This window comes from Mytilus californianus, unplaced genomic scaffold (assembly GCF_021869535.1).
Source record: "Mytilus californianus isolate M0D057914Y unplaced genomic scaffold, xbMytCali1.0.p SCAF_10, whole genome shotgun sequence".
Classification (NCBI taxonomy): Eukaryota; Metazoa; Mollusca; class Bivalvia; order Mytilida; family Mytilidae; genus Mytilus; species Mytilus californianus.
In genome coordinates, this window is record NW_026262582.1 from 59,015,328 (window position 1) to 59,032,169 (window position 16,842).

Genomic DNA, 16,842 nt, shown 5'->3' on the forward strand with positions numbered 1-16,842 from the left:
CAAATGTTAAGGTTCTATCGTTCCGTATAATTACGGTAAATCCAGCAAAGCGCTTAAGAGAAACAACACTTATAAGGTGTTATTTTCATTTACAATACATATTCTACCTCAAAATTATTGACCTGAAAAGTCAACATCTATATGAAGTTGATTTTCTTTTATAAGGATTAAAGTGAATATACGAATAATTAGATGTGGTATGTTTGCCAATGAGACAACTTTCCTCCAGATCCAAAATTACATGGATGCTAGGAACTATCAAATGCCTTCATACCGTAAAAGCAAGCTCAAAAATGTCTTTACATGACAAACTGTGGTATAATTCAAATAAGAATATTAACGGCCTAATCTGTAACAAAACTATAAGCAACTTAAATTTAATGATTGTGTAACAGCACCACATCAGAACCGACCGTAAAAATGGAAATGCAGTTTGTATTGCAGCAAAAAAAAAAAAAAAAAAAAAAAAATCATAAAAAAAAAAAACGTTTCATTTTCATCGTCCTTAAATAGGATAAATAGCCAAAACAGAATTACTAATTAAAGTTTTTCTTCAATTTTGCCATCATGGATGGTATACATGTGTACAAACTGTTTGAATGATGTTATTGATTTATTATGTCACTTGATATGTTCACTCAAAGAAGTAAACCATCATATCCCATATAAATGCCGTTCGCAAATATAAATCAATACTAATACTAAGTTATAACATGTAATAAACTATCCAAGACATTAAAAATTGAATAGCTGATTCGATTAAAATCAATTTAAATAACCTAGTGTTTTGAATAATCGTCCACGATTTTGAAAAATTTGAACCATAAACTGGACTGGTATGTCAATAAACAATTATTGCATGGTAAGTAATTTTTGCAATTCGAATTAATATAAGGTAGGTTGGGAAAACGTTGTGTAAATTTTTTGACATTTTGTTATATAATGATTATATAATATCTATAAAAACTAATCCTTACAGCACACTTGCAAACATTTATTTCGTAATCAATAGAAGTCTTTTTATTTTCTGTTTTATTTAAAGCAACAATAATTGATACTGACGATTGAATTTGAAAATGATTAAATAATTCAAATTAAATGACAAAGATATTCTGAAAGTAGATGTTATCATTTTGCATTATAACCAATATTTAAAGCTAAATAAAAAATGTTAAGTTTAAATGACAATCATTAAAACAGTCAATATGTTAAACACAAAGTTTATAAGGTAGTATAAGAATATTCAGGTTTTTACTAAATATTCAGTTTTACAGCATTTTAAAGGTCAAATCCCATAAGCCAAACATTCGACTTATAAAATTTGCAAAAATATTTTGAACATGTTGCAAATGCAGTACAAAACGAAAAAAAAAACCAGAATGAACACTGAGGAAAAATACATATTTTATCATCGATGTTTGCATTAGGAACAACGTGACGCCATCGATACCAATGTATTATTAATTTCGTAATTGTCAGATGGTTTGACACATTTTGTCCTATAATGTTTATAATACAGTTATCTGAGATTCAACATTGACACTTTGTTGACCACCAATTATGATTTAAGATATTAGAATAATAAAATAAAAATAAGGAGATGTTGAATGATTGCCAATAAAATAACTTCCCTCCAAAGATCGAAAGTCCTTTATCAAATGGCAAAATCAAAACCGCAAACACATCAAACGAATGGAAAACAACTGTCATATTCCTGTCCTGACTTGGTACAGGTATTTCCTCATGTAGAAAATGGTGGATTAAACCTGGTTTTACAGCTAGCTTCCCTCATTTTTACCCGGAAAATTCTCTCTGTAGAACTTGTTGTAATTTCTTGTCGCTTTAAACTTGTTTAATGAATACATTTAAAAAAAATGACGATTCCAATATGAAATTAAAATGCTTTAACCACAGTTTACTTAAATGTCGATAATGTAGTATAATTATTAGTCATAATTCAACAGGTTTCTACTAATATGCAGTATGTACTTGATCTGAAGGCAGTCTCAGTAAGCCTATACAAATACCTTTGTGACGAAATAATAGGTTCTGAAAAAGTTGTCAGATATAAAAGATTATATTGCAAACTCCATGATGACATATTAGATTACAGTGATTCAGAATTTATAAGCAGTGGCAGGAAGGCTGAGGGTCTAGACCTTCCAGGGAGCGATGTTGATATGATGTTTTTGTTCAAAACTTGGGAAGTTTATGAAGTTATGCCTAACAACAAAGAAGAAGTTATTATACTTGACACAGATAATGCTTTACCATGTTTTGCATTACTAAAAGTTGATGATGATGTATCCTTTCTATTCCCACCAACAATTACTAGTCAGGGAAATATTATAGCCAGTAATGACTTTTTGGATTCCATCTGCAGCAAAGAAGAACGCGACGATGCATTTTATGAAATTCATGGACCAAGTGTATCACATTCCTTAATATCCGATGTCGACTTCGTGACTTGTTTAAAGTGCCATGCATGGCCAAATGTAGCAAAAAAATGGCTGCTAAGATATAGACCATCGGGATGGCCGTCACATGATATCATTTCTAAAGTAGTGACCGAAGGTGTTTTATTAGTACCGATTGGAAGCAAGTCTTCTAGTAGCGCGGGAAACCCATTAGAATGGCGATTTTCCTTTTCTCTGTCAGAAAAACTATTAGTTTATTCATTGAGTCACTGTCAGTTGCTTTGCTATTCGTTGCTGAAAATTTTCTTAAAGGAAATATTGAATAAAAATAACATACTTAATGATAAGCTATGTTCATATTATATGAAAACTGTGCTGTTTTGGGTTTTAGAAGAAGACAAAAAATTAGATTGGATTCCCGAAAATCTGCTGCAATGTTTTCTTTTATGCATCCAACGCCTCCATTATTGGATTTTATGTGAATATATTCCTAATCATTTCATACCCGAACATAACATGTTGGACGGAAAACTCTCACAAGAGGCTGTTTCATATCTTTCACTGTTTTTAGACAACATAAATAAACCTGGAAGATGGAAAATAATTTTATCAGCTCCGTCACTTCTGAATTTCCGACATAAACCAATTAATATTTCAAGAAAATTGCACCGATTGACAGAATTTGATGCAGCAGTGAGACCTCTGCAGACATTCAGTACTCATATCCAACTAAGTCAGACATCACGTGACTTTTGTGACGTATACTAGCCGCCATTTTGTATTATATTGCCCCATATAAAATGCATATGTGCTTCAATAAAGTTTAGTTTTCTCATGAACCTGACCCGTTTTCTAACTTTTGCAAATCAATCCTTGATATTCAAACATATTTCTATCAAACAATGTTGGTCCTAACAGTTTAATTTTTGATTAAATTCTGTCACTGGAGAATCGTGGAAACATGTACTTTTTCTCGTTATTTCTCCGTTGACTCAATGCTAAATGTACCGATACCCATGTCTACTTGTATAACAAATAAAGAAATTCCGTTAATAAAAGTAAAACTTTGCAAATCGATTAAGTATATTCAAACATATATCTGGCGAAAAATACTATTTAAAACAGTTTAATTTCTGGGCAATTTCGGTCAAAAATCGATTTAAAAAAGTGAATATTTCGGGATTTTTCAAAATGGCGGATGATGTATATGGAAATGTTGCATCAAATCGAGGATTTGTATAGTAAGACTTTCCTTGATTTAATTTAATTTTCATGTAGAATCTCTGATGTTTCTGTTATTTTCTTTGGTGATATTTCGATATGATTGATTTCAAAATTTATTGATTAAAAAAATATTATTTTAAGTGTGACACGGGAACATTTTATTTAGACAGATATCCAGGATATACTGTTACCAGAAAATAGTTAACAATAAAATTTATAATAAAAAATTTTCTCTTCTTTTTTTAAAAGGTTTTTTTCCTGTTTTCTGTATAATTTATCTTTCTTTAGAAATATATTTATACATTCCTTTTAGAACAAAAAATATTTACGTCCCAAGAGACAAAAAAATCCCAACAATTATTATAGATAAATATTCCATACCTTCAAAATCCCATCACTTGACGAACAGGTGAACTCTGACTTTGGATGTAATGTTACATAACAATATATTGTCAGGTAGACGTGCAAACCAAAAGCAACCAGGTGACATTAAACATCCTGTGTATACATGTATTACCAGAGTTTAAATTTTGTGATATACAAAAGTTTTCATAACTGTACAAATAAATATCTTCTCTTCCCCGTGTCAAACCAGAAGAAGTATGTATCATAATAAACTTTTAGAAAATATGAATATTATAAAAAAATATCTTTAAAAAAATAATTTTTGCTTTAAAAGATAATCAAACTAATATTTATGTTTCTATAATTATTTTAAAGAAATATTTTGATTCAAATTTTAATTTAAATGGATTTTGTATTATTTCGTAAAAAATTAAACGAGATTTCATTGAATGTGATTTTATTATTTATTTTTTTAATTCAATATTTTAAGCAAAATCCAGGCATTCAATAAATCGATATAAAGTTAAACTTGTGTAAAAAAATTTGTTATTGTATACATTTCAACAGAGACATATAATACAATTGCTCTGATTTCAACAACATTGTATACCCGACAATATTTATCGACAGAGTTATCGGTCCTGAATAGGACTGATATAGTTGGGTATGATAGCTTTGATTGCTTTAGATTATAACACAGAAGATAACCAATGTGAACGTATACTTTATAGGATTTTACAAAAAAATCTACCTTATTCTGCAAAAAAAATGCTTACCACGATGTTTCTACAAGGAAATAAAACAATATTACCATCGATTAATGTTCTAAATGGTTAAAATAAATGTTGCTACCTTCGTTACAAAGAATGTCTATCTCGGATTTTGATGAATACATTTTACGATATCGTGTCTGGATGGTTACAGCTTTTATTTTTACTCCACAAAGGAATACCATAAGATGTCTAATATATTACAATTGTCATCGAGCGTTTTATTTTTTAAGAATAACACAATTCCGAGAGAAGATTCAAACGATTTAACAGGTATTTGGTCAGATTCTTACCAATTTTTAACTGCAGAGTTTCAGGATACCATCAATATCGGAGGTTATCAGTCGCAACTATTGTTCTATTATCTAAAATTTTTATATAGCCGTAAGCAAGGAAATTCTCTGGAAACTAGATCTGCATTGCAACTACTTAAACGGATCGTTCTAGAAGAAGGTAGTAAATCACTGAATAGTTTATCGTTGATTTCATCCTATGAGCTTTTACAAAAAGCGTTTGAACTTTCAAACGATAAAGAAGGGATTGAACTATGCGCTTTTGAAATTTGGAAAACTATAAAAATGTCGGATAAAATTGATAATTTATTAAAATATGCACAAAAAGACGAAGAAATGGAAAAATGAACTTTACAAATGAAATAAGACTTGCAGTTTGTCAAATAGAAAAAGATAACGGACATTTTTAACCTTGGCTCTCTTGCTTCTGTCCTTGGTGTATTGCATGACCGATCGCTGATTTGTTAACATTAACGTTACATCCTAGTTTTAGTAAATAGGAAATTATATTATAGTTTATGATAAATAAACTGGTCTTTTTCGTCGTTTTTTGACATGTCAGTTAATTTTCGACTTATAAGTTTGAATGTCCCTTTTGTTTTTTTCTCCTCCCTTTAATAGCTAAATAAGATCTACATATAAGTTAAATGATTGGAATCAGCAGTCGGATTCTAATAGGAGATATGGTAAATCAATGACGAATTTAGTCATCATAGTTTTTGCGATTGTTGCAAAACTGTAGTAGACAGAGATGAACTGTAAATAACAAAGATTATCAGCAAGACAAGATCTGCAAATAAGTCAATAATATGAACGAAATTGTAAGTCAATCATTTATAGCTGTTTTTTTCCATCAATAACGACTTGACCCTGAAAAAAACTTTATACAGCAAAAATGGTCAGCTATATACACATAAAAGTCACATGGCGGAAATTGTTAGTTGCCTTTATGACAGTTTATTGCGTTGTCTTTTTTGCTAAGACAATTGTAGGTAGAGAGAAACTTGAAACAGCAAACACAATCAGTAAGACAAGATCTACAAACAAGTAATAATGTCCGAATCGTCAACTCATTCATTATAGCAATTATTGCACTTAAATAAAATCTGTATCCGTTTTTGCCATTATGAAAACTATAATAGATAATGGGAAACTTGAAACAGCAAATATAATCACCTAGACAAGATTTCCTAATAAATCAACTTGACTGATATCGTAATTGGTTTCCATTTTGGAGTTATTGCCCTTTAATGACTTTTTTTTCGTTTCTACTTCCCTTCCCGTAGTTTGGTTTGATAGGATATAATGTAAACATTGTTCACTTTTAAAATGGATGTAAATGTATGCGTCAAAGGTAGTACTGCAATATTCCAGCAACACTTTTAACAAATATTGATGTCAATAAGAAGGGTTTGATGTAAGACAAGTGTCAATATGTATATTTCAAATGAGTAGACTACTAGTTAATGAATTTATAACAGAGACTGTTGTACAAAAAACTGTCTTAATTGTTATCTATCAACCTTACTCAGCTACAAAATGTATATATAAAATTGTAAAGTACGTTATCTAAACAAAATACAAAATGTAATGCCAAACGATTAAGGAAAAGCCCAAATTTCGATAAATTAGCACAATGAACTGCAAAATAGAACGTGGTTGCATATCTACTTGCTAAACAATTTAGTTATGATAACATTATTTGGCTTCAAACACCTGATACTAAATTAGTCTCATTTTCCATCTCTGTACGCGCTTGTACCCTTCCACATTTTTTATTTTAGAATTTGTACAAATGATCATTTGAAACAAAGTCAACGTTTTATTGAACTGTATGAATTCTCTGCTGAATGAAAAGTAACCCTCAGAAACTTTTAACTGTTAATTCATTATCATTCGTAGGATACCAATTTTCGTGGATTTCGTGGGTAAACGTAAATAACGAATTTATTCTTGATAGTTACACTTTGTGCTCTTTCCAACGTTCCATCTTATTGATCGTTTTGATTTTAATTTACCAATTTTGTTCCTTGTATTTTTCCATATGTAGGATGACCCATCCCATTATACAAATCTGTGTACCTTTCCATATAAAACCAAACTTAACTTTTTAAATTCAATAGATCTGTCGCTTGAATAATCTAATGTATGTAAAGAGGAAAAATTCTTGACACACTTAACCACTAAAGACTTAAAACTACAAAGGTCACTAAATGGAGATTTATAGCTTGCTGTTCGGTGTGAGCCAATGATCCGTGTTGAAGGCCGTACCTTGACCTATAATGGTTTACTTTTATAAATTGTAACTTGGATGGAGAGTTGTCTCATTGGCACTCATACCACATCTTCCTATATCTATGATTGATTGATTGCTACCTAAACGTCCATTGACAAATATGCCATGCATATTCAGGACAATGTGCGAAGTGGGTCGACCGGGAACAAACGTTACAAAATTTAAAGTGACACATGCATAAGATGGAAAGAGCACAAACTATACATAACAAGAATAAAGTTGCACTTAATTTGTATATAAATGCCCATTGCAGCCAATATTTTCGGGTTTCGGAAGGGTTTGAATTTCCATCTTAATGTCGTTGTTTCCTTACTGAAAATGATCAACCCAAATGCACTCTAATTCTTTAATTCTTTATTAGCAAACAATGGTTTTTTGCTTGCTACTTTTTCGACCCTCTCTAGACCTATTTTTGACCTCATGAATCTACGGGGACGTGTATTATTGGTCATTCACAATTAACTTTTAGTAAATAGAACCTTAATTTAAAGACCAACATCGGGTAAACAAGTTCGAGGTACAATAAGTAAACAAAAGATATCCTTTATGAATGGATCGTCATTGATAACAGGCAACTCTATCACCCTTTGTTGAACTATATATTTGCTACGACTCACAATGTATGAAATTGTTACTTAAGTTACAGATCAAATTTGGCCTTTTATTAGAACTAGCAGTATGACTCAAATTTAAATTCGTTCTTTCGTATTTGTGACATCTTGTAAAAAATCAAAGGTATCTTATAACATTTATAAGGTATCTCATAAATTCTAATAAAATCATCTGATTACATTTATAATGAAAAACACTGATGGATTTCTTTGATGATTTGGCCATGCTTGTTAAGGTAGTTTCGGGGTATATAAAAAAAAAAATGACAGAATTTTCTTATACTATGTGGAATTAAACTTTGTTGCATGGTTATTAAAATAATACAATAAAATTTGGGGGTCACCGGCCATCCAAGAGATTTTTCTACCTCTGAAAATGGGTGCAAATAGGCTAATTTCTCAATGAATATATAGGGGAAAATGGACATAAAACCTCATAGATTAAATATTCAGAGCAAAAAAAAAATGACATGTTTCTCATTTTTACATACTGATAAGCTTGATGTTTCTATTTTATAAAATTGGAATAGAATTTGGGGGTCACCGGCAATATAAGAAAAATAATTTACTTTTTATGACTGGCTTACCACGGAAACAGACTAAAAGTAACAATTCAGAAAAAAAACCCATTTTTATGAATGGAGAAGTTTGATCTCAACATACATTTGTATCTTAAAAAGTTTCCATGGGACTTCAATACAATTTGGAAGGGTAATTATGTACTATTTGCAGAAGCAAAAGTAAATTTTAAGGGTTTCCCATGGTAAAACACGGACTTAGCCTTAATTAGATATAAGAAGATGTGGTATGAGTGCCAATGAGACAACTCTCCATCCAAGTCACAATTTGTAAAAGTAAACTATTATAGGTCAAAGTACGGCCTTCAACATGGAGCATTGGGTCACACCGAACAGCAAGCTATAAAGGGCCCCAAAAATGACTAGTGTAAAACCATTCAAACAGGAAAACCAACGGTCTAATTTATATAAAAAACGAGAAACACTTATGAACCACATCAACAAACGACAATCACTGAACATCAGGTTCCTGACTTAGGACAGGTGCAAACAAATGTAGCGGGTTTAAACGTTTTAGTAGACACCAACCTTCACCCTACCTGAAACAATAGTGTAACATCACAACATAGAAAGACACACTATAAAATATCAATTGAAGAGGCTTAACTCAATCAAAAGACATATCAACAAAAACAAGTCCATTTCAAATCTCATCAACATGTCGCTTGCAATTTCCATCAGTAAGAATTAATTAAAACTCTAAATGATTACTTTGAGCATCATTTGTAGATATGCAAATAGCCTAAGAGTAAGTTTTTTTTATTTACCAAACTGACATTGTGGTCTTTTATGGTAAATCAAGGACTTAACTATTTATGTGTACATTCTATATATATCTCCTTTCTGAGGAGTACAGACCTTCTAAAATTCAAACTGACCATTTTTTCGTGCGTTCATCGTGTATCGTGCGTGTTGCGTGCGTGTATCGTGCGTGTATCGTGCGTGTACCAATCGTGCGCTCATCATTCATCATTCCGTGTGTTTTCCGTTCAACGTGCGTTCATCGTTCATTCATTCTTAACCGTGTAACGTGCGCTCATCAATCATTCATTCTTAACCGTGTAACGTGCGCTCATCAATCATTCATTCTTAACCGTGTATCGTGCGTTCATCAATCATTCAGGCTTATAACCGTTTAACGTGCATTCGTCAATCGTTCATCCCTAATCGTGTAACGTTCATTCATTGTGGTTTTTATATGATAGTCGGTTATAGAGCTCATCAAAGCTCATACTTTATCTGTTAGTGTGTATATATGTTTCGACTTTAAATAAAATTTACATTCATACTTACTTTCTTGTGCACTCTTAATTAACTTCATCGTACATAACGTTCATTCGGATTCATGACTTTTTGTGTAAAATTTATTTATCGTCTGTAAATATTCCGTGTTTATTCAGTGAGTCTTGATGGGACTGACACATTTTAATATAACGATACATGTTCTACGTACAAACAATTACATGATGACATTTCTACGACAGAACAGTTAAAATTGGAATTTCTATTCAACTGAGCGAGATGCCGCGGACAAGTTATCAATGGGACTAAAAAAATATACTGTTGAACAACTGTTATTTGTTAAAAATATTCTGTCAATTAAAAACAGAAGTGCTTTTGCAAGATTTAGATGTGGGGTAGCTCCACTAAAAATAGAAACTGGAAGGTATGAAAGAAAAGAAGTCCACGAAAGCACATGTTTTAACTGTAGCTCTACTATTGCAGATGAACTTCATGTCCTTTTAAAATGCCCATTATATGTAGATTTAAGACAAATCATGATACACTAAGCTATACATTTGAATGAACATTTTAACCTATTTTCAGATGGCGTAAAATTTATATTTCTATTTAATAACGACAATGTTGCTGCTATAGTTGCCAAAACCAACAACAATATTTTTATTGAGAAGAAACAGCATTTTATTTCACTAGTTCTTAAAGAAACAAATGTTTTACTTTCATTTAGTATAGATAGACATTGTAAATTTTAAATGTAAATGTGTAAAAATATGTTTATATGTATATATTGCGTCTTAAAAGTCTCTCATAAATCTTTTTAAGATGCAAATGTTTTAATGTTTTATGTTTATTTCTGTGAATCTCATTTTATGTTTGTATGTGGTGAGACTATAATAAAATATTGAATCTGAAAATATTAAATCTATAAACTTTACTTAAATCTATTATTGAGTCTGAAAATAAAACCAACAGTGTTAGAATTAGATTTTTAAGCTGACAAATTTAACGGGCGTTTAATATCTTTGATATACTATAGCACCAATCGCAATATACATGTACATATATTTTGGACATCTTATTATTAACGTTCAACTTGAGTCATTTCTCCAATGTTGAACTATGCTAGATTATTACTCTTCGCTTATTTGGCAAATTCATATTCTACTTAGATATTTTCAATCATTTATGTTTTGATAAATACCATTACAAATATTATATTTGTCTCAGTTTCTGATGGTCACATGTACATGAGGGTATTCCACCAAGACAATACAATATACAAGGTTGTCGGGTAAATGCGGATTGCGAATTAAGAAGTTAGATGTCAAACTTGAATTAACAAACTGAGGCGAATCTAACACGGATATGTATTTTCTATTCAACAATATTTTTATTCTCTGTTCTTTGTTTTCATTGAAACTAAGCTAAATACGTTTTGTGGCAAATTAAATAAAAATAAACATTATATGTATTTAAAGGCATTTTGTAACCATAGTATGGAAAGCCACAGTGAACCCCCCGATTATTATTATTTTTCTTTTAAAAATACATGGATACAAATAAATCTTCGGCTTTTAAAATCCCGCCGATTATTATCAATTCTAAAATCTTCGGCTTTTCAAAATCTTCGGCTTTCAAAATCTTCGGCTTTTCAAAATCTTCGGCTTTCAAAATCTTCGGCTTTTCAAAATCTTCGGCTTTCCAAAATCTTCGGCTTTCAAAATTTTCGGCTTTTCATAATCTTCGGCTTTTCAAAATTCACCGCCGATTATTATTTTATAAAATCTTCGGCTTTTAAAAGTCTGAAAATCTTCGACTTTTCAAAATCTTCGGCTTTCAAAATCTTCGGCTTTTCAAAATCTTCGGCTTTTCAAAATTCACCGCCGATTATTATATTATAAAATCTTCGGCTTTTAAAAGTCTGACCCCCGCCGATTATTATCAATTGTAAAATCTTCGGCTTTTAATCAAGAGCCCGCAGATTATTTTCAATAATAAAATATTCGGCTTTTATAAACCAAACCAAAAATAATCCACAGTGAACCCCCCGATCATTATTATTTTTCCCTTAGAAATACATGGATTTAAATAAATCTTCGGCTTTTAGAATCCCGCTGATTATTATCAATTCTAAAATCTTCGGCTTTTAAAAATAAAAACCCGCCGAAGATTTTGAAAAGCCGAAGATTTTGAAAGCCGAATATTTTGAAAAGCCGAAGATTTTGAAAGCCGAAGATTTTGAAAAGCCGAAGATTTTAGAATTGATAATAATCGGCGGGATTTTAAAAGCCGAAGATTTATTTGTATCCATGTATTTTTAAAAGAAAAATAATAATAATCGGGGGGTTCACTGTGGCTTTCCATACTGTGGCTTTCCATTTTGTAAATAAACAAGTATAAGATCAGGAAAATATATCACGTATTCCTTAAAATTGATTTTAATATAGGAACTTTAATTTACTTGGAATTGTGGTTATGGGTTTAAAGTACAGTTTTTTTTTATTTTCTGATAAAATAGTTAAATATATGGTATTATCATTTCTTTATTTTTTTTTTGAAATAAACATGTTTTTCGGATTAACTTTTCATCGTGTTCATGATTGCAAATCCGGGACACCGTTTTTAATGTATGTCTAAAAGATTAATTCCGAAAAAATAATTTACAATAGTACTTTGTTAACCTTCTAAGGGTTATTAAAGAATGACGATTTTTTTTTACCATGAGGGTATTTTTTGTTCCGTTACTGGATATTTTTGTCCTTTACGAATCCATAGGACAAATTTGACTCCAATAGGATATATTTTGTCTCATATAAAAAAAAACGGTTGTTTTTATCCGATAGATTTTTTCTCATTTTCATCGGATATAATAGTTATTTTGATAAATACAAATAATTCATTGAAGTTTCGTATACATCTATCAAGATCCAGCAACTTTTGTCTAGTAATACGTACATCATATGATATGCAACTTATTCACCAATGAATGAGATGGAGTACATTTTTTGCCTGTTCATGTACATTTATAACTTTGGTTTTTAAATCATTCCAATTCCTTTTTATCCGAGCTTTCATTGGGGAATAATACAGAATACATGATTCATCCATCAAATATACATGTAGTAGTTTACGTTTGACTCTCAAATTGGTTCAACATAATAAAAGGTGAACCGTTAGGTCTTGTCTGTATTTTTACCCAAGGATTGCTTTGGTTTTATAGCTCAAAACGGTATTATTTGTTTTGCTTTACATTGGTTAAATAATGAAATGTATGTTTCAGAAATTTACACAAGTTTAATTTCGGTTTTGATTTCCGGGGACACTGTCGTTTACAGTAAAAGACGAAAATCTACACACGTACGTCCTTATAAAAAAGAAAATGTGGTATGATTGCCAATGTTCATAATTATATCATAATTAATGTTCTCCCCCTTATAATGAATCTATAATAGATGCCACTGGACGTTAAACGATCAACTATTTATTCATCCATCTTATCCTTTTAGTTTTGTGATAATTTGCATATCAAATACATGAAACAACTGCAGATTTAGACTATAGTTAGGAGGCCGAAATTATTGCACATATAAAACACTCATTCACATCCCTACGTCTTGATCCCCTCACCAAACAACACGTTATAAATTTCATGCATCCGTAACGCTTTTCTGAATTTAATTTCACTAGGAACGCTCAATGCTAAATACTTGAAAGCCAAAGAATGTATAAAATAGATAGGAGTGTAGAGCTATATGACCAATAAAGGACCTACACATTAACAACATTCTTTGTATATATGTGTCTGTCCAAAGTCAAAAGCAAGTAGTTCAGTGGTTGTCGTAACTTCAATTCTGTTATATATTTGGGCTTTTTTTTTGTTGGCAAAATTGCTTTGTTATAAAGAAGGCCGTTAGTTTTCTCAATTGAATTGTTTCATATTTTTTCATGTCGGGGCGGGGCCTTTTATAACCGACTTTACGGTTTCCGTATGTTTTCATTATTGAAGGTCGTACGGCCTATAAATATAACTGCTAACATTCCTCTTGATTTGAACTTTCTTGAATAGTTGTCTCACTAGCAATTATACCACATCTTCTTATTTTTACATAAGCGCTAAATCCATCAAAGGCCAACTTAGTCTGTTGTAGCTGAAACCTACGTTTCTTAAAAAAAATTCTTAATCCATATACTGAAAAATTTAAAAATGTTTGTCATATATATCTGTTCGTGCATGACATAAGTATCAAAATATTTCAGCTACGAAGATTTGTAAACCCTTAAAAAAAAAACGTATTTCCCTCGGGGAATACCCACGGGAATTAAAATTATTACTTTAGTACAATAAAAAACCTTATCAGAAAATCGGTATAAAAGTGTTTGCAATTATTAAAATCAAGTAAAAAGACGTGTATATATAAACTAGTTACAGTTGCATAATAATTGAGAGATCGTCCTCGTTGATTTTCAAAAGATAAGTTACTTCAATAAATTTTTTTAAGGGAACACGAAACCTCTTCTCACATGTTACACCTAGGGTAATTGTTAACCTTGTTCTCTTCGACAAAATACGGCCTTGAATTTCAATATTGATATAAATATAAAGAAGCCACAATTTGGTTCCTAAATGGATATTTTTCAAAACCCCTAAAGCTAGGTAAAGCCTATCTCTTGATATAGGCTCTTAAATTCAGCACGTTTTAGAGATTTTTTGAAAATACGATGGTGTTTGCCTTGTTCGAAACTAAAATATGACCAAATATAACTAAATAAACTAAAAATATGATAAACAAATGTATTCTTGTTGTCAGATCAAAATACATTTAACAAGCCAGTGCATTGATACAGATTATATTCTACTGAATTTACTATATCGATAATTTTACGTTCGTTACTATTACGTAATATATATATAAGTCCTGTGTCCAGGTGAGAAATAACAACATGTGGTATGTATGTCAGGTGAGAAGTGACAACGGGTGGTATGTATACTAAAATGTTTATCGTCTTCCATTATACATGAGGGTGTGGATGGGGGTTTACAGAATAGAAAATAATTGACAAAAAAATAAAGCATACAGAAAATAACCAAACAAATATAGAAAAGAGAATGATGAGGTACTAGAATATAAGGAATAAAGAATGATGGGCAAAAAGTATAACGAATAGAAAAAAATGACCGAAAATGATAGAATACAGAAATAATGAATCCCCATCCAGACCCTCATAATCTGACGATGACATTTAGCTTTAGGGCAATTATGGGCATTTGATACAGTTTTAAACCCACAGTGATTTTTTACGAAAGTTTACATACAAGCTATTTTTTATAAAATCAATTTGAATATGTAATAAAAATTATTTATCCCCGGCTTAGTATATTTCTAGGATTCTGATTGGTTAACGCACGTCGTTACAAAACCCATAGCCCCTGGGTGTTGCTAACCCATATCCCCGGACGTTGCTACCCATTACATCGGGGAATTTCACGCGCGTTTTCCTTAGTTCCATGGTTGTTCCTTATGAAATATCGAATTCTGTAGATTTTCCATGATGTCTGTTTAATCAAATATTTAATCCACTAACGATTTTATCTTATTATATCGATTATTTGCACACATTTTAGTAAATCGTCACTATGCAGCCACATTGTCAATGAATGGTACTACTGACCTAGCTATGCAAATGACCCACGTTGACGTCACACCGTTTATGATGTAACTCTCACAACATTGCGCGCCAAATTCGACCCATTTCAGTTTCTCTGTCTCTAGTTTAAAAACGTCTTATATTTGTCTACCTGTAGGGTTCTACCAAAGGTAGTACCCTACATCCCGTTAAAAATATGTCAAATTCCCAAATTTCAATAAAAGATATTTAAAAAATGAAAAAAACGTTGCTTTCACGTTTAACTTTGTGGTCGAATTTCTCTAAAAATCGCCAGATTTAGACTAAGACCGGGGATAAATTCGTTATCTACGTTCATATCCGTAGATATGGATATTTTAACACCCTTCAGTACCCTGTACACCCTTCGGCTGCGCCTCAGGGTGTACTTGGATACTTCAGGGTGTTAAAATATCCATATCTACGGATATGAACGTAGATAACTTATAATCTGTATGTGCTTAATTTAAAAGATAAATGGGTTTGAATTTTTCGACATTTACTTAGAATTTCGGTTTCTTGGACATTTCTGTCCTTTGAACAGACATCCTTAACTTTTTTGTTTCAAAAGATAAACATATGCGGATTTCGGTAAAGAGCTTAGGAATATCTTCGTTACAAAATTGGGCTCTACATTTGTGTAACAATTCTTTGTTAATAATTCATTGTTGTTAAAAGAAATTGATTTTTAGAAGAAAAACGGCATTTTTGTTGTATATTTATCTAGTTTAAAAAAAAATCGGTGATTTCTTCATAAAAGTTGGAACGAATAATCTTCATACAGTATCAAGCCAAATGTCATTTTTAAAAAGAGGGGTCCATGTGCTCGTTTTTAAACTTATGGTTGAATCACTCGAATAAATGCATCTTTTCCCGATATTTCACAGTTTGACGTCGCGAAAAATAACATTTTACGTCAGCAATTAATGTGTCGATAAAAAGAACGAATTCTACAATATATAAAATTCTGTCAAAAAATCATTTAATAGGTAAACATTATTAAGGTCATCCGAAAAAGTGATGAGAATAATAACATACTTATTCAATTTCAGGCAATTAGGTTTTAATGCTAAAAGTTTTAGAAGAGAGAGTTTAATGTCTGACTAATTGCGAATTGTTTTTGTCTGCAAAAACATCATAGAGAGAGATAAAGAGAATGACAACCGATTGAATAAAATTGAGAATGGAAATCGAGAATGTGTCAAAGAGACAACAACCCGACCAAAGAGCAGAAAACAGCCGAAGGCCACCAATGGGTCTTCACCACAGCGAGAAAATCCCGCACCCGAAGGCGTGCTTCAGCTTCATAAATGTGTTTTAGTTCAGTAATAATGGACGTCATACTAAACTTCGAAACACATAAAAATCATACAAGACTAACAAAGACCAGAGGCTCCTGACT

At 31.2% G+C, this 16,842-nt stretch overlaps 1 protein-coding gene across 1 annotated transcript; it reads left to right on the forward strand.

The window, feature by feature from the left end:
• Positions 1–789: 789 nt before the first annotated feature.
• Positions 790–16,500, forward strand: LOC127718787 (uncharacterized). The gene is made up of 3 exons (XM_052224837.1): positions 790–862; positions 1,965–3,150; positions 16,493–16,500. Exons 1-3 carry the CDS (start codon positions 839–841, stop codon positions 16,498–16,500), a joined length of 1,218 nt encoding a protein of 405 aa, XP_052080797.1. The 5' UTR covers positions 790–838.
• The last annotated feature ends 342 nt before the right edge of the window (positions 16,501–16,842 follow it).